The 18,147-nt window shown below is 37.0% G+C and overlaps 3 protein-coding genes across 4 annotated transcripts; 1 reads left to right on the plus strand and 2 right to left on the minus strand.

Moving 5' to 3' along the window:
* Nucleotides 1-1,688: 1,688 nt before the first annotated feature.
* LOC116168920 (serine/threonine-protein kinase RIO1) lies at nt 1,689-3,419 on the minus strand. Its single transcript, XM_031484934.1, has one exon. The coding sequence runs from the start codon at nt 3,333-3,335 to the stop codon at nt 1,746-1,748; it is 1,590 nt and encodes a 529-aa protein (XP_031340794.1). The 5' UTR covers nt 3,336-3,419; the 3' UTR covers nt 1,689-1,745.
* A 3,172-nt stretch (nt 3,420-6,591) lies between these two features.
* On the plus strand, nt 6,592-8,778 carry LOC116168921. 2 transcript variants are annotated; one of them, XM_031484936.1, is made up of 4 exons: nt 6,592-6,733; nt 6,780-6,833; nt 6,937-8,118; nt 8,233-8,778. In XM_031484936.1, exons 2-4 carry the CDS (start codon nt 6,822-6,824, stop codon nt 8,344-8,346), a joined length of 1,308 nt encoding a protein of 435 aa, XP_031340796.1. In that variant the 5' UTR covers nt 6,592-6,733; nt 6,780-6,821; the 3' UTR covers nt 8,347-8,778. The 2 variants fall into 2 exon arrangements, with proteins under 2 accessions (XP_031340796.1, XP_031340795.1); XM_031484935.1 differs by having other exon boundaries at nt 6,937-8,778.
* Nucleotides 8,779-9,657: 879 nt separating this feature from the next.
* On the minus strand, nt 9,658-14,223 carry LOC116169559 (protein SMG9). The gene is made up of 7 exons (XM_031485675.1): nt 14,084-14,223; nt 13,817-14,030; nt 13,388-13,770; nt 13,121-13,332; nt 10,399-10,543; nt 10,008-10,155; nt 9,658-9,956 (listed from the first exon to the last, which is right to left on the minus strand). The coding sequence occupies exons 1-7, from the start codon at nt 14,135-14,137 to the stop codon at nt 9,769-9,771; spliced, it is 1,344 nt and encodes a 447-aa protein (XP_031341535.1). The 5' UTR covers nt 14,138-14,223; the 3' UTR covers nt 9,658-9,768.
* Between the last annotated feature and the right edge of the window lie 3,924 nt (nt 14,224-18,147).

Raw genomic sequence — 18,147 nt, forward strand, 5'->3', positions numbered from 1 at the left:
AATGTTCCGTTGCAGAGATACAGGTCTATATACAAAGTGAGTTTTTTCCGATGTAGTATATGGGGATCTCGTAAACTTAAATGAGCAAGCAATTGTAGAATTTTATGTAGATTAAGATTTCCTTTCAAAGTTTCTTCTAACTGTACAAGTAACGAAGTTATGGTCAAAAAACCGAAAAAGTTCATTTCCGAAAATGCGCTATAGCGTTAATTTATTTTCAAAGATATCAAAAAATAATGTTCAGAAACCCGTAGTAATTTTTTCTCAGCTTTCTGCTAGTGCTAAAGGAAAATTTTTATCACTTGTGAGTTTCGAGTAAATCACAACTTTTTTATTTCTTATGGACGCCATATTGGATTTTTATCTTACTTTAAAAAAAACGGCTTAGCCACAAGCGTATACGGGGTTGAGTATTACAAAATATACAGGGTGGTCTTATTAGAGCACAGGTTTCTTCAAAATATTGTTATACAAAATTTTGGGCTAATGGTTCCTGGAGACGGGACTGACTAGTATTTGCGTGTGAAAGCTTGGAGGAGACAGGAAGTCGCGACTAAGGCGGAATTAAGTACGATGACTCATGATGTTAATTGGTAATTCATATTTTCTGATGACCCAAACTTCCCACGCAACAACATTAAGTTAAAAGTTGTTCTTCACTTTCTTAAGGCTGGACAGTACACCTCTTCCGTTGCCCGAAAACGCTTGATTTCTTTCCACGATTTCTGAGTGAAGATGAAGAAGGGGTCGAATATTCCTGTCAAAGGTGAATGCTTTAGCTAGACAATAACGCCGGGGTTTACTAAAATGTTTTAAAATAATCTTTTTTTTTAAGGGTAACGTCGAGGACTGTTAGGGTGCCATATTTTGGAAAAGAAAAAAGGAAATAAATTTTCCCGCCATTATTGCCTAGGTATTAAGTTTACAAACTTATCTCAATTTTGGAAATTGTTCCAGCTTCATTTATAGATAAGTTATCTTGGAAAAACAACTTAAAAGTTTTTCTCAAAAGCACGAAAAGATAGCTTTCGCCGTGCCGCTTGGTTTATACAGATAGAAAATGTGCATTATAAATATAATAAATTGGTCTAAGTTTATATTTCTATCATCGAACACGATACATTGAATTTATAACAATTCAATGCACGATATTATAAATAATCAACTTTGGGGATTGACAATAGGCAACTTTACACACTCCGTTCTGCATGTACTGTCCAGCCTCAAGGCGGTTCTAAACAGAAAGTCGGCAACACATCATACACCCATAAGGACATGTCAAATTATTTCTCAGAAAAAAAATTATTTGAAATGGTGAGGAAACGGACAAAACGTTTTGTTGTATACATATATCTGAATGTTACAATAGAACGATTTTTTTAATGAATCGTGTGAATGGATATTATTTTTTCCAGGAATTCGTATTTCCATTATAACCACTGGCTGAGTCTTAAATAATCTTCTATTATAACACAGCTCCTTCAGTGTAGAAGAGTTTAAACCGCTGACAACCTCATGACCTCAATGGCAGGTGCAGGGATACATTCTCATGTCTATGGTACCTGTGTGTATTTTGGGCAATTTGTAATGTGTGTTGCATATAGTAAGGCGCAAATTAAAATTTTATAGCTACTTAGAAGCGCCTTAAAACCTGTAATCTAAAGCTGCACATACATAAAACAATACCATTCCCTAGGGAAAATGTAACAAAAGCATTTATTTTTCATAAACAGAAATACAATAACTTATTTCTTTTTCCCTAATCTTTCTTTCCTTTTTTTCACATGCTTCTTAATCTTCTGTTTTCTTTTCTCGGATTGTACCTCTTTAACCGCCTTTTTCCTAAGCTTCTTTTCATCTACCGTTTCATGTTTGGGTCGTGACGAATCGACAAACTTACTACTTTCATCTTCTGAGTCTTCCTCTGTACCAGCAGAATTCGAACTCTCCTCCTCACTTCCCTCGTCTTCATTGACATCATCTAAAATTTCGGGTTTTTGTACGGTCCCACTTAAATCGCCTTTTAAACCGACCAAAGTTTTGTACACCAAATCGTTGGCCATACCGGACTTCGCCTGCGTGATGTCTCTTTCAAAATCGATTACTTCCGTTAACCGTTTTGGTATGTAAGCGTTTTTAAATACTTCCTCGTCGATCTTTTCTTCTGATGTGATTTCTGGTCTTAAAGCTGCGTTTTCCGATAATTTATCGAGGCACTCTTCGATATTGTCGTCTGTTACTGTGGGGTCGGTGATAAAGTCAAATAACTCCTTGATACCCATCGTTGCAACTTCCTTTTTCCGGAAGAATTCTGTGACGTTAGTGCAATCCTTACGTAAGAAGTCCAATGCGCGAGGGTGGTCATGCTCTACTGATTGAGAAACATCAATAATGAAAGTCTCTCCGTTTTTGTACAACATATTAAATTCGGACAAGTCGGCGTGTACCAATTTACATTTGTTATACATTTTCCACATTAAAAGGACAACTTCTCTGTACACTTTGCGAGCCTTTGACGTGTTTAGCTCTACATCTTTAAGTTTGGGAGCCGGCCACCCATTTTCCCCAATAAATCCCATTAAAAGTACATGAGAACGTAGTAAAATTGGTTCGGGTACTTTTAAACCATTATTAAACATTCTTGTCAAGTTCCTCATTTCTTTTTCAGCCCAAGTGCGTACCATCTTTCTGGGATTGTGCCGACAGTAACCATTTCGGAAGCGAAATTCACCACTCACATACTTATCGCGATCTTTAAACACTAATATCGAAGTTTTATAGATCTTAATGGCGCAATCGATCCCATTTTTTAAAGTCGCATGGTAGACATTCGCTTCTTTTCCTGTTGATATACAGCCGTTAATTTCAGTTATCATATTCCTGCTGAGCAATTTGAATAGGATCATTCGAGTGCGCGGATCCATGACTTGTTCGGCGGTGGCGCGATCATGCTTGTCCTTTAATCGAATTCGTTCGTTTTCGTTTTGGCGCTGCTTTTCGATTAGCCGGTTCGCGGCGTGGTTGGGCAAAGCGGGTCCTTCGTACTTCTCGACATTGATCTTGTTCGTGAATTTACGAAGCAGATTGTTGGTAGGTTGGTAACTTTCGATTTTACTCGATGCCGATTGAGAATTCTGGCTGATGTGGCGTGTCGCATTTGTGGGCCCATAATTTTCATCTTCGAAGTAGTCATCGTAGTAGTCCTCTGAATCTTCACTATATAATTCATCTTCATTTCCAAGAGCTACTTCATTTAAAGTTAAATTATCTACGTTCAAATCCTCAACATCGCAGTAAAGCTCGTCTTCAGTCAATATTATGCCAGTCTCTACCATTTTCACAAATGCAAAGAGAACAATTAAAAATTACTCACAAAACTACATGTGATATTTTTAGGTTATGTATCATACAAAATCAAATAAACTACTACGCGTCATCCGCACTACTGCAAATTACCATTTTAATATACAGGGTCTTCGAATAACTCGATTCTTTTTTGCATTGAGACTATTTACTAATACCAATTTGGTGCACTTACTTACGATTCCACTACTAACACGGCGATCGATAATTTGAAAAAGCTAATATTACGCATACTCGGGCCACAGCGCTTTTATAGATATTTTTATTTAACTGTTGCGAAATATAGTTTTTTTTACAAAAAGGCAGGAGTCTAAATTTACGACTATGATTTTTAAGAAGAGTATTTATTAATAAAAAAAAGGAGTAATGTAGGTATACTGTGCACTTATTTATTAATTCTCCCGTCACCACACAAGTCGCACCCTTCCCCAAACCGCGGTAATTGGTAAAATACACTTTATTGTTCTCAGATGCAAAAACATGGCAATTATTCTCGATTCAAAACTGAGGAAACTCACTTAAAAGACTTAAAACCCACCACAACCTTTAAATTCATTAAACCTATCTCATATAAATTTATACTTTTTTTTGTGTATGGCATATTCACGTTTTCGGCTTAGCTGCAAGTTGAGCTAAAAAAATTGTTCGTCCGAAAAAATGCCTTACTGCATTTGTGCTAACCATGCTAACCTTGTCTAGAATTTGTTCTGCCGCTGTCACTTTATTTTTAAAAACATAAAACCAGTTAAAAATTTGCACTTTTCCTAAACAGTTTCTGGCAACTTTGTCCAAACTTGCGCCAGATATGACACTAGCTATGGTATTCAGTAAAGCTTCCTTCTTGTCTTTGGGAAACCCTTGGGAGATTTGATCCTTTTTGGGAATTTTATATTCCTTCTTTGTCAAACCCCTTTTTCATCATAAGGTCCAATTCTTTTTCCAGGGAGGTTTATTCAAAACGGTTTTGAATTTAAAAGTCTCATCTATATTATGCAAAAAAAACCTGACGATGAGGTTTTCTGTATGGCACCTTTTTGCATGTCACTGGATACCTACCACCAGTTTCTGGACCCAAGTTTATGTATTTGGTTTTTTTGATAACACCCTCTCTTGCTTCTCCTGCAGGATCAATGCTTTATAAACGGCACAGTTCTCACCAATAACTTATATTGTGTCCATGTATTTTTCTCAACGTTTTCAAATTTAGCAAAGGAAATGATAATTTTTTTACCACCTGCACGACAGTAAGGGAGGTATTGCATTGGGGTGAAAAAGGTTCCCCACTTTTTTGATGGACATACACGTTTTCAGTTTTCTGTTCTTAGGCACCTGCACAGAACGATTTCCGTATTTCGTATTTTTCACACACTCTGATTCATTTATGTGTTAGAAATTCTACTGGCTACTCCGAATTAGGTTTTCCTAATTCGTAAGGTAAATACCGGGAGTAGTATGACCTTCTTCTGCAGAGGCACCTATAAATAGCATTATGCGGGCCACTCTGTAATTGGGCGCATGCCTGTTGAGGGCCCAGAACAAGAGATAAATAACATCTAGATGGCTGCTACTTTCTTGTTTTGTATGGACGCCATATTGGATTTTCATGGTAGATAGGGAACAAAGAAGAAATTCATTTGAATGCATCGCCATCATAGCCATGTTGATTCAGCAACATCTCGTGGATGTTTTTGTTAAGAAATGAATGTAAAACATTTGATTTTGAAATTATTCTTGTAAATTTATGTAAAAGTATAGAGTGTGACACGTCATTATTTGAATGTAATGTCAGTTCATAACTGTTGAGAATAATCTAAACTAAATGCATATTAATGTATTACGTAACGTACCTACGTCACTGGCTATTGTCCCATACGTGGTCCTGAAGACAAAAGCGTGCGGTCACATTTTAACAGAAGGTGAAATTAACTTCGTGGCCCTTAAACGACAATAGTTAAGAAGCAACTGACGGTGACAGTAACATGCTTCAAAATATTTTCTTTCCGGATTAAATCAAATCGAATCATTTATCTATTTGACGCTATACGGGTGATGCGATTCGTCGTAAATAAGTTACCCATATAAAAAATTCCATGGAAATTAATAGAGAAAACAATTTGGAATTCCCGAAAAAATTCCCGATCGTATAGATTTATTCAAGGAGAGTTCATAAATACTGTCACCGTAACGTGTATTGTAAAAATACCCGAAAACTATAACAGGTGGTCGCTTTAGCCGTTTTCAAAAATTTGGTTTTGAGTTTGTATTTTAGTAAACGTAGGGAAATTTACACATGTACCGCTTCATAGCAAACATGAACGAAAGTACCTCTGAAAATTTCATTTTGAGTGGAAAATCGTCGCTGCTATTTTTCAATCGCATTGTTAAGAAACTCATTGCGATAAATTGACGGCAAAGTGTCGGTTAGCCTAATTTCTAAAGAGACCGTTCGATTATGAGTGATAAAATTTACGTGAGGGAACATTTTCGAATTGGAGATGCGCTATTCAAATAGAAACGGGATTGAATAAATTAAATTTATTAACTCATTGTGATGAACACTCTACAGTCAACACTTACACACGACGTATAAAGAAACCAATCAAAATGACCACACAACATGTAGCAACGTAAAAGTTTATGTTAGTATATCCCCCTAAAATATTTCACCGTTGCGTCTGTTTTGGGAGATTACAATTAACTGTGGATGGGTGGATAGGTAAATCCATCTGGGAATAGCTCGTATATGGCACAAATACATTCTCTTAAAAATGTTTTCATCGCATCGCTTGTCCACAAAACTTCTTAAATTACTAGATAGATACCTACAAAACACAGTAAAACACATCCAGATTACAACGGCTATCAATTTTGAATGTACAATCAAATATAAAACAAATGTATTTTTAGTTTGAAGGACCGTTCAAACCGACCAGATTACGAAACTGGGAGGTGCCGCATTGGTATCCCAAACGACCTTGTGCTAACCACGGTCGCACAGTTATAAATTCTAACGACCGTGGAAATTTATTGCCGGGAGTACCAAGAAGCAAAGTTAATCAGTGGGGAAATTACATAGGCACATGGCATTATCCACGCAAAATTACACGAAAAATAGGTAAAAGCCGTTACTTTTATCGAATGTACCTAGATATAATAACTGATATGCTTTGCAGCCGATGAAATATCCGCGCCCCGCCAAGATAAAATTTTAGCATGGAAACGTCACTGCCAAAAGTCCCAAAAGAATCAATCGGGTGAAAGTAATCGGGTATCGACTGAAGAAACAGTGCAAGTTCAGGATGCCCCAGTAGTAGCGCAGGAAGAAATTAAACTAACAGACGAGTTGCCGAAAGATGAAAAGCATCCTGTGGTAAGTAAGAGTTCCCTGTATTAGTCTACTTTCAGTACAATTTCAGAATCCATTGTGCCCGATACACGATATGTAAATCTCCTCCAATATGCATCTTTGGGTAGTCACATTAAATTACTAATAAAAATTATTGCAATTGCGGTACTGTAAAATTAACTTTGTCTTTCAATTTTTAAACATGTCTGTGCATTATGGAAACTTAGGACTCGAAAAGGAATGCGGTAGCTCCTTACGTTCCTGGAGATTTGACGGAGGAGAAACATCGCGACCTCGATTATGGTATTCTTAACAAGTATAGGTATGATCTCGGAGGAATACGCGAGAATTCTGCGCCCCTGCAGGGGTATCCAGGCACCAGAGAAGATTTTTATAGATCACCTCCTAAGGAAGCGGAGGACGTAAGGAAGTCTGCGGATGAATTTTACCAAAAGCATAAGGAAATGTTAACGGAGGAGTATAATGGCGATTGGTGCTATGGGTGCCGAAAGGATAAGAGAGTGAATTCGCCAATAATAGCTGCTATAAGAAACTTCGATTTGGCTAAAAAGTTGCACAAGGAGAATTTGGAACATCAGCCATTACCAGATACGGTTAGCGATGCGTTCTATAGGAAGCTCCAAATGCAAAGGCATAGAGAGCCTGGTCTCGCATTAAAAGAAGGTAATTACGCTTCCGGGGTTGCTTGGAAAGCCTACGCAGGTTATGGCCCAACTCGATGTACAAAGCTCAAGGTGTTTAGGCCTAAAACCAGTATATGTAACAAAATTAAGGATTCTGCCAACGATAGACCGAGTAGTGTCAGCAGCTTTGATAAAAAATGGAGATTTATTAGGCAATCGAAGGTAACACCAATACAATTAGCGGTGTGCTGGGATCTAACTCCCGAAAATCCCACAGATGAACCTAAGCGAACACCGCACATTGACGGATCAAACGGTTCCATGGCACCTGCAGTATTTTCACTGGTGCATACGCCTGATGGCGGACGAGGTATCGATGAGGAGGAACAAGAACAAATTTGCGATGGATTACATAATTACAGTAACAACGCACTGCCTTACATGTACGACCCTCAGGCGTACAGAGCTAAAACTGCCAAAAGTATTAGCAGTTCCAGTACGTCCAAAGCAAGCAAACGAATCCAAAGCGCGGCACCGCACCCTCAAAATCCCGATCCAATTTTCACCAGACTGCATTCAAACTCCCCCGAGGTAACGTCAAAAATTACCGCTTACAAATTCTGCAGCAGAGACTGCTATCAGCGCAGTAAAAAGACGCCGAAGAAGCGCTTATGCGTGGCGTGCGAAATGAGGAACGTAAACATTAAGGACAGCAGGCCAAAAACAGAGTACAAAATGGCGTTCAAAGCCGGCATACCGCAAAAAGTAAGTACAGATTATATGAACCTATCAGACACCTTGCGAATACCTAAGATGAAAGATCCATATAAAGAGAGGAATTATACGATTAACAGTTTGGCCCCTCCTTTCTCTTTGCAGAACTTTAAGAGGCAAGATTATCCCGAACACTGGCGATTAGCTACGATTTATCAACACTCTTATAAACCTATGCAAGCACGAAAGCGACCTCTACTTGCTACCGTGTTTAAGTAGGTAGTTGCTTACTATAGCATTTATTGACATTTTATATCCGTATTATTAATTTTATTCATAGTAGTAGGTAAGTAAAATGGTAGGCTAGAGTTCTGGAAAAGGTGTACTGTATACTAATTGCTCAGATACTGTTTACCACGGTTGTTTGATATACGATAGTTGAGCATCTTTACACAGTATAAGGCTATGTAAGCTCGTCTTATCAATGTTACATGCACTGATAAATGAAATAAAAGAATGTTCATCAATCATTTCATTTACTTTGCTGCATCAATTTTGGAAAAAAAATGACATCAAAATGCATAATCTGAAATATTAAAACAAAAAGATTCAGCTTGTAACAGTTAGTTACAAAATTCACACTGACGATGCCTGCTCAAACCAATTTTCAAAACTGTTGAACTTCATGCCGATGGCTAGCTCAGTGATTATCGGTCTTTAGTGTAAATAAACAAATAAAAACAATAAATTGTTAAACTTGTCGCGCCTTTCATTGGAAGCCACCTGGTTGTAAATAACGAATCCAACATTTCTAAATGCAGAATTCTGTGCCCAAGAAATGACAAGAACAAATAAATATTTGACGCATACAACAAAGGCAGAGAAACCTTCTTTGGGACAAAAACCTCGGCATAACCGACAGAAATACATGAAATAAATCTACTATGGCAGCAAAATGCAAGAGAAAATCCACAAATAAAACATCTCAAACTGTACGATACAAATCTGGTAATCGAATCAAATGCAGTTAAACAAAGTCAAAAAAACAAACACAAGAGACATTATAAATGCATGTGGAAAGCACTATAAATCAAATCAGGTAAAATGGTCAATTACAAGTACAAAAAAAGATCGCGTCAAGCATAGCTGCAGCATTGACTTCAATTAATTTAACACGGAAAGGTACAAGTGACAAACGCCAGCAGTATTCAGGTTAAACTCCATTATCGCACAAGCAAATCACATAAATAGGAGAAATGTTAATAAGAGGACCCCTCTCTCTCGTATAGTTTTACGCAACGTCCGGCAATGGGCCACGAACAACATATGTAGCGAATCATCAGATTATATCAGTTACTCCCTTCGCGGAACATTGTTAAACTACTCGTACGGAGACGCATCCAATTATGGGACCCCCTTCTCGTATATGCTAAGACACAAGAGCGCAATCCGCACGAGATGAGTAAGCAACAGATACAGCAAAGAATCAAAGGACTGTATGAGGTACTCACTCCACGGAATAGTGGAATCGAAGCATACAGAGCATCAACACCAACACCAGAAATTTAACAAAACAAAGCAAACTAAAAATTGCAACAAGTGTTTTTTTTACTAAACATATAACAGTCAGGAAATGAACCACTTAATAAATCCGTCCGATGCCTAGTGACAATTTTCAATTATACAACAAATAAGTTACAATTATGGCATTAACTTTGTGTACTCGACAAAAAAATTACTCTTCTTCACATGATCCCACACTTTCGAGCAATAAACGAGCCAATGCTTCTCACTTGTATTGTTCAAATGGTATTTAGTGGCGCCGAGTATATTCGAACGCAACTTCTTGACGAGATCTTCAAGCGACGGGTGGCCTTTATACACTTCATCTGGAACACACTAAAGGTAGGAACATGTACGCCGTTAATTTCCAGACTTACCTGTCTTTTCGTTATACTCTGGTATGAGGAACAAATTAATCGGATCACCACAATTATTTGGAGATAAACTGTTCATAATTCTGCCAGATCCAAGACCCATGCCGGATTCTAAATGCATTTTTGATTTGTTAAATAGCGTTCTATACATCTAAAATGAAAAAATAAGCGGTCAGCACTAGTATTGCTGAATTGCTGCATGAATATAGGCGCAATAATGCGAACAGATCCCTTTCTTAAAAAAGATATGTTTAGAACCTTTGTATCACACTTTAGTTTTGCGAACAACAGTACAGACTGACCACATGCAGCCTCTAGTTCGTAACATATTTCTACCTCGTTTTCCCATAATTTCGAAATAGTTGAACAAATCAGTTATGAAATGATAAATTACCTGCTGCATTTGCTTGAACTTTTTTGGAGAAAAATCTTCCATTTGAGCCTTATTTTGGATGATTATTAAATGAGGAAAATGATCCACAAGTTCGTCCTCTGGATTTGATATAGTCGGCTTCAACATTTCTGCTGTTTGTAGAAACCTATATTAACAAAATGTATCAAGTCAACTGGGTCAATGTTTCAGTCGGTTAAGAAAAATATAGACCAAGTCTCACATTTTATTTGAAAGGCACTTAATGCACCTGCCCTCGCACCTGCCACAGAGTGACACATCCTTTAGTAGGCCATAATATTCTCTGTACAAAAATGCCACAAAATCAAATTTGTACAGCCTGGTCAAGACGTAATTAAAACAGACCATCAAAAATAAAACAGCAATAAATTATACTGTTTACAACCTTATAATACTAAATGCTCCATTAGTGCCCATTCACTAATACAGTATATGCTCAAATTGTTCAGGAACATTAAAGGGGCCACTAAAGCATATGTGATGGAGCCCCATATAGCTGAGCATGAAATTGCCAAGAGCTCGGGGTGTGCCACAAGCAAATAAAACGTACACCTACTGTAATTACATTAAATTACTCATATAATTTCAGATAATTTTTGTAATTTTGTGATTACACTACGTAATTTTTGTAATTTTCGGCTTGTATTAAGTAATTTTTGGAATTTTCGAATTGTAATAGTAGTTTTTCTGTAATTTTTGATATGCATTGCGTAATGTTTGTAATTCCAGAATTACAAACGGTAATTTCTGTAATTTCAGTAAACTTCTAAATGTGAAACTGATTATGTAATAGTTGTCAAGATTGCTGTATCTAAACAAATTCGTGTCAACCACAACGATATCAGTTATTACGTTGAAATTTATTCACTTGCAACGCAACCTGAGGCGCAACCCACGGACTAATGGGACTAATCAAAACCACAAAACTGTAGCAAATTTTTGAGGTATAAACGGATGACAACATTATATTCTTTTTGAAACTCTTGAAATATGTCACCACCTAAATCACCTGATTCCCTTTGATTAATAGTACTGTCTTCCATCTGAAAAAAGACGTGGCTACTTATTGTAATAAATTAAACAAATATAGCAAACGAGCTCCTGGGTATGGCTATAGCATGTGCAAAACCAAATTTTAAACCTGATGTTAGTTTTGCTTTTATTTTAAGTATATATGTATGAAATTTCATTTAATTGCTTCCATAAATAAGAAAGTTCGCACTGCACATCCTACACAATACCAAATTTGGAAAATGGCGCTACATTTGCTTTCATTCCAAGTGGCTATGTATCAAATTTCATTTGAATGCCTTCATAAATAAGCAAGTTGGCACTGCGCATGCGCAAAACCAAATTTTGAAACAGGAGTTATATTTGGTTTTATTCCAAGTGTCTATGTATCAAATTTTATTTAAATCCCTCCATAAATAAGGAAGTTGGCACTGCGCATGCGCAAAATAAAATTTTGAAACTGGTGTTAAATTTGGTTTTATTCCAAGTGATTATGTATCAAATTTCATTTAAATATACCTTCATAAATAAGAAAGTTTGCAATTCGGTCTGTAAATGGTCAAGATGCGCAAAGGGCACTGTGAATGCTGATCAATTAGGCTCAACTTTTGGAATTGTGTTTTATATGGCTAAAGCTATGCGCATATTGAATTTCATGCAATTCGGTTCATAAATATAACGGAGATGTCAAAAGGGCCTACTTTATTTTTCGGTCTACATTGTCAATTCACGAACTCCGATCTACAAATTTGATAAAGAATCCATCTGCAAAATTTCATCGTTATCGGTCCATTCGTTTATCAGTTATCGTGCTGACGGACGGACGGACGGACAGACACCGCAAAATGATAAACTCGCTAGGAGCTCGTTAATAAAGCAGAATAATCGTATTAATCAATAAACTGCTAAATTAGCGGAATTTTAATACTTTAGAGTGGGGACGACAATAATTTTTCTACTTACAATGTAATGCTTGTAATTCTTTATGTAATTTCATAGTAATTTTGGAGAATAAGTAATTTTTGTAATTAATCTACTCTAATAAGTAATTTAAGTAATTTTATAGAATTTCAAGTAATTTAAAATTACATACATCTCATTTGTACACCAAAAATTACTCGTGTCACACCCCTCGGCCAAGAGCATAGCTCCATTTTCATTTACTTGGTTGGCCAAAGAATGTGTCATATGTAGCTTATTCGTGCCGCCTTACTAGTGGATAAAACGGAATTTTCTGTTCCTTCTTTCCTTTGTATACCTGACTATAATAGTTACTGACTGTTATATAATACAGTTCATAAAAAATAGCCTAAACATTTGAATCAAAAATCCCATTACAGTATCCCTTTTTACTTTCAGACCACAAAGTATGTATAAAGGAAAGTATTGTTTTGTTTCCAATAGGTGCTGTAACTACCATATATGGCACACATACAGTCAGATCAGTTTAAGAACAATTGCGAGTCATGAATTAGATGACATCACATTGGCGCATGCTTGCTAAACTTTTGAAGGTGTTGCTCAACTAACAACAATTATTATTAATAAATGAGCTAAATGCAGTGTCAAGTGTCAGATATCAACGAAAAAGGGTTTTGCACATGGAACTTTTTGTTAAATTGGAATGGCATGTTTTTCTGTTGATGACATGCAACCATTCTAACTGTACTTTTTTACATCTAAATTTACTTACCGGATAACATTACTATCAAAAAACCAGTCTTGAGCCAAAATTAAAACATGGCAAATAGACATAAGTAAAGCAGTCATCTGCAATCCCTGAATTTCACCACTATTTTCCAAAGGTAAAAAGTCATTAACCATACTCGACACCTTTGCCTCACTACGTATAAAATCATCCAGCACTGCCACGGAACTGAAAGGTTGACAGTCCAAAAAAATAATCTACGTATAAAGAATCATTAACAATTTATCGACAATACTCAAAAGGTCTACTTACTCTATTCTGAGTAATAAAAAAATCAATTCCACTTGTACCATTAGAATTGCTAGCGATGTCGGCAGCACCTTGTGGTTTAAATATCACATTGTCCACCTTGATTTTGCAATCCGATTCGTTTACAGTCACGTCAAATTCAGGTACATTTTCTTTCGAGTCCTCTGAATATTTGAATATCGACCTTTTCAAGTCGTTACTAATGGAATTATGAGCGAGGAGATTTAAAATAGTTGATTTTCCGACACCTTGCATACCTACGATTCCAACAACAAGATAATCGTCGTTTTCTTGCAAGTAATCTTGGACATTTTCCGGGCAAATAACGCCATCGTCCAGTAGCTTCACACACTTTACGATTTTTTTGGCTAAATGTTGTTTGGATGCTGCAACGGTAGAGTAAATTATCAGTATGTTAGTCAGTAGTCTTACATTCGGAATGTAGAGATGCGGAAATGGCGATCGATGGTGTGGAGTCGCTTTCACGTATGACTGGCTTTGGCGAGACCGAACGCTCTTCTGCATGGTGTTCACGAGCCAAAATCGTAGTTTTCTTAATACTTTTAGGTTTGTCGTCAACCTTATCTGATTCTTTTGTGGTGGAAGTCTTGCTGTTGAAAAATCGGCTTCCAAAATTGTTACTTTCCTGTAAATGATAATGTAAGTACCTTGAAACGAAGTCGTCATTTCAAAAATTACTCGATTCGGAAATTTTTTCTTCCCATAAAATTTTGATCTGTCGTAATCAGACATTATTTAAATTTCTCATAAGTATGTCATTTTAGGGTTATGTTTACAATCTGTACCATGTGTCTCTGCTCTATCCGCTATTCGGCCGCTGGAAGTGGCTAAGCGAGCACCTGAAATCTGACAAAAACAGATTCTGTAAACTTTAACCGTCATTCATCGTCGCCCGTATTGAGCAAGAGCTCGTGACTGGCAGACGATGCAATTTTTATTGCAATTTTTGCAGCAATTCATTGCCGCAAGAAATTGCACGAAAAATTGCTCCGTGTATGTTAAAATTGCACGTGCAATTTCTTGCGCCAAATATTGCAGCAAGACATTCTGCAATTTTCTGGTTATAGAACTTGTGCTATTTTTCTTGCAATTTTTCTTGCAATTTAGTAACTATTTTAGTAACATTTAATTTATAAAAAAAATAAAGTGGTATGCACTGGAGAACATTACCTCCTTATGCTATATACAGGTTTGTTATTTAAAGTTAAAACTGAAATAACCTATTTACGAGGAATTCAAAAATGGATATTGCTGCCGCATCTTTAGTTATTGCGTCTGCTGTTGCTCTTTTAAAAAAAAGAAACAAAGAAGACGACGACATTTTTGGACCAGGCAGTGGCTTGCCAATAACGATTTCACAAAGGGAAACTTAAACCTACTCAATGAATTTAACGAACCTGATGGCCGTTTGCACCGACATATTTAAGTCGAGCTTAGCTTAAGCGTAGCTTAAAATCCATGGCAACAATTGTCTCAATAATCGTTGTCGTTGCCATGGATTTTAAGCTACGCTTCAGCTAAGCTCCACTTAATTTTGTCGGTGCAAACGGCCATGAGTGTGAATAAGTGCGTGCAAATATAAATAATAAATTGCACGGCCTTCAACAAAGGAAACGTCACAAAACACACGTTTCCTGGTCTACAACAGACGTGAAGTTGCTTTCAAGTATTTCCCAGTGATGCCAATTCCACTTTCATTGGCACCAATACATGATTAGAATTGGGTATAAAAAAATTTCCAAATAAATTGCATAGTGTAATCATTGCATCTTTTTGCAATAATTGCTGCAATAATAGCAGCAATAGTTGCTGCAAGGATTGCAATAAAAATTGCATCGTCTAATACGGCCTTTATTATTTTATAAACCTGGGCATCGATTCCCGAAGTTAGTCGATATGCTCCGTGATGTGCATGTGATGTGCCCGGCTGCGATGCCGTCATGATCGTATACGATAGGGATAAGTTCAAGTTCAGCCGCATTCCCGAATCGTGGACAAACTTTATGCGCTAACCAATCACAGACAAGAATTGAACTGTCATTTGTCAGTTTTGTATTTTGTTTTGTTTTTGCATTATGGATACTGCTATTAATAACCAGAAAATCCTCGAACAATTCCATGTTTTATTTCACAGAAAATATGTGAATTTATAGGTTAGGGCACTGAATAACCTCTATAGCAAAACAGCTGCAAGATCCGTCCTGTAGCTACAACTGCGCATGACTTTCACGCAACGAGTGGTCTAGACCAGTCGTTGCGTGAAAGTCATGCAGCTACAGGACGGATCTTGCAGCTGTTTTGCTAGGGGTTATTCAGTGCCCTAACCCTATACCCTCTCTTATCTCCTGCCCGCTGTCGGCCAGTGCGTAAGCCAAGCGAGAAGGGGGGTGCTCTAATTTGATGTTTCTCTGTATGGCCGTTTAATTATTGCGCTGCTGGACGGTGCGTGAGCGAGAAAGGGGTCCTCTAATTAATATTTCTTCTATTCATATGCGGTTTTGCTTGTGTGTTAGTGGACTATAACGAATACTTACCACTGGCATTCTCACACTTTTGGTGTATAAATTAATTGGAAATAGATGGTGGAGTAGAGCTATGCGTTTGATGTTCATTTTTTGTACATGCAGTTTAACATTTTATGAGTTGTTTTATCTAAATTGAACGGTAGATATGCCGGCAATGTAAACCGGTTTGAGGGTAGTTGCACCCATTTATCTTGCGAAAACACGTAGTTATGGCGTTAAGGCAATTATACTCAGTTTTTACGTGTCAGTCATCGGTGTGAAAAGAGGAATAATATAATCGGTTGTGATGGAGATCTCTATATCACAATTGTACCTACGAGCATATCGGAAAGCATTGTGAAATTGGGGTTAATGCTGCCCATCAGCACGGTGTGGGAGAGAAGAGGTGAAGGTTAAGCAGTTTGGCGGAAATCGGTTGACCAAAGAAGAAGGAAGTGGGGACCCTAAAAAAGTGGATGGTGGTAGCTAAGCTACGCACTCGAGGTGCCGTTGATTTGGGGTTAAGGGAATGGGGTGGAAGGTATAAAGCCTGTGTACTGGGATAGCGGTTCCTCTGGCTGATACAAGGGAGGAGTGGTGGTTGGTAATGAAAAAGGGATCGCGAACGGAAAGTTTGGTTTTTGTATTCAAAGGAGTACGTCGGATAGAAGGACCAGAGCAGTTGTTACATATGGGTTCGATTTTGTTTAACCTTGGCCGATTAATGGATGCTATTTACCAAAGAGGCTGCCTTTTTTATTCTTTCTTTTTTATTAACGAGCTCCTAGCGAGTTTATAATTTTGCGGTGTCCGTCCGTTAGCACGATATCTCGATAACGAATGTGCCGATTACGATAAAATTTAGTAGATGGATTCTTTATGAAATTTGTAGATCGGAGTTCGTGAATTGGCAATGTAGCCCAAAAAATAAAGAAGGCCCTTTTGACATCTCCGTGAGTTATGAACCGAATTGCATGAAATTCAATATGCGTATAGGTTTAGCTATATAAAACGCAATTCCAAAAATTGAGCCTAATCGATTAACATTCACAGTGATCTTTTCGCATCTCGACCATTTATAAACCGAATTGCAAACTTTTTTATTTACGAAGGTATTTAAATGAAATTGGATACATAGCCACTTGGAATAAAACCAAATTTAACGCCAGTTTCAAAATTTTCTTTACGCATGCGCAGTGCCAACCTTTCTTATTTATGGAGGCATTTAAATAAAATTTGATACATAACCACTTGGAATAAAAGCAAATATAACGCCAGTTTTAAAATTTGGTTTTGCGCATGCGCAGTGCCAACTTTCTTATTTATGGAGGGATTTAAATGAAATTTGATGCAATTACCACTTGGAATAAAAACAAATTTAACACCAGTTACAAAATTTGGTTTTGCCCATGCGCAATGCCAACTTTCTTATTTATGGAGGCATTCAAATGAAATTTGATACATATAGTCACTTGGAATAAAAGGAAATGTAGCGCCATTTTCCAAATTTGGTTTTGTGTAGGATGTGCAGTGCCAGCATTCTTATTTATGGAAGCAATTAAATGAAATTTCATACATATACACTTTAAATAAAAGCAAAACTAACATCAGGTTTACAATTTGGTTTTGTACATGCTATAGCCATACCCAGGAGCTCGTTTTCTATATTTGTTTCGTTTATTATTTTCTACCATAAGACAGCCGGCATCCCCAATTTACCCGATAGACCGTGAAACAAAAGTCACGCCTCCACCTGATTTGATTTATCAACTTGGCATATATGAATCTCCAAATCCATAAACTTCCGTATTAGTTATCGGACACAGTAATCACCTAATGGCTAATCACCATTAACTCTGATATAGCTTTATAGGAAAAATATGTTTTATGCGTTGTTAATACGGAACGATAATTTTTTTGTTTACTGCACTAATGGGACTATATTTGCGAATTTCATATCTCTTTTTATGATTCACCGAGGTAGAAATGCTATGTGCAACTTGGATCAGAAGGATACGGTTCTCAATATACACTCTACCTTGCACACCTTTCTGCTCTCTAATGCTCGCAAGCTGTGCTGAGTGATTGGAAATCTTGGAAACTATACTGTCGAATTTCAAACACAAATGAACATTGCTCATTTATCACTCAGATCCTCAAAATATTATTAATTTGCGTTAAATTAGAACTTCCGCAGCTACCTACATTTTTATCAATTGTTTAGAGCGTATCACAATG

Source organism: Photinus pyralis, unplaced genomic scaffold, assembly GCF_008802855.1.
Source record: "Photinus pyralis isolate 1611_PpyrPB1 unplaced genomic scaffold, Ppyr1.3 Ppyr1.4_LG4, whole genome shotgun sequence".
NCBI lineage: Eukaryota > Metazoa > Arthropoda > Insecta > Coleoptera > Lampyridae > Photinus > Photinus pyralis.

Bases quoted from the DNA above. Each gene is read 5' to 3' on its own strand.
- LOC116168920 (XM_031484934.1), bottom strand. From the start codon at position 3,335: ATGGTAGAGACTGGCATAATATTGACTGAAGACGAGCTTTACTGCGAT.
- LOC116169559 (XM_031485675.1), bottom strand. From the start codon at position 14,137: ATGTCTGATTACGACAGATCAAAATTTTATGGGAAGAAAAAATTTCCG. The intron at 13,333-13,387 runs GTAAGTAGACCT...CTTTATACGTAG, and splicing joins TTTTTATTACTCAGAATAGA to ATTATTTTTTTGGACTGTCA. The intron at 10,544-13,120 runs GTAAGTAAATTT...TTGTTAATATAG, and splicing joins TTTGATAGTAATGTTATCCG to GTTTCTACAAACAGCAGAAA.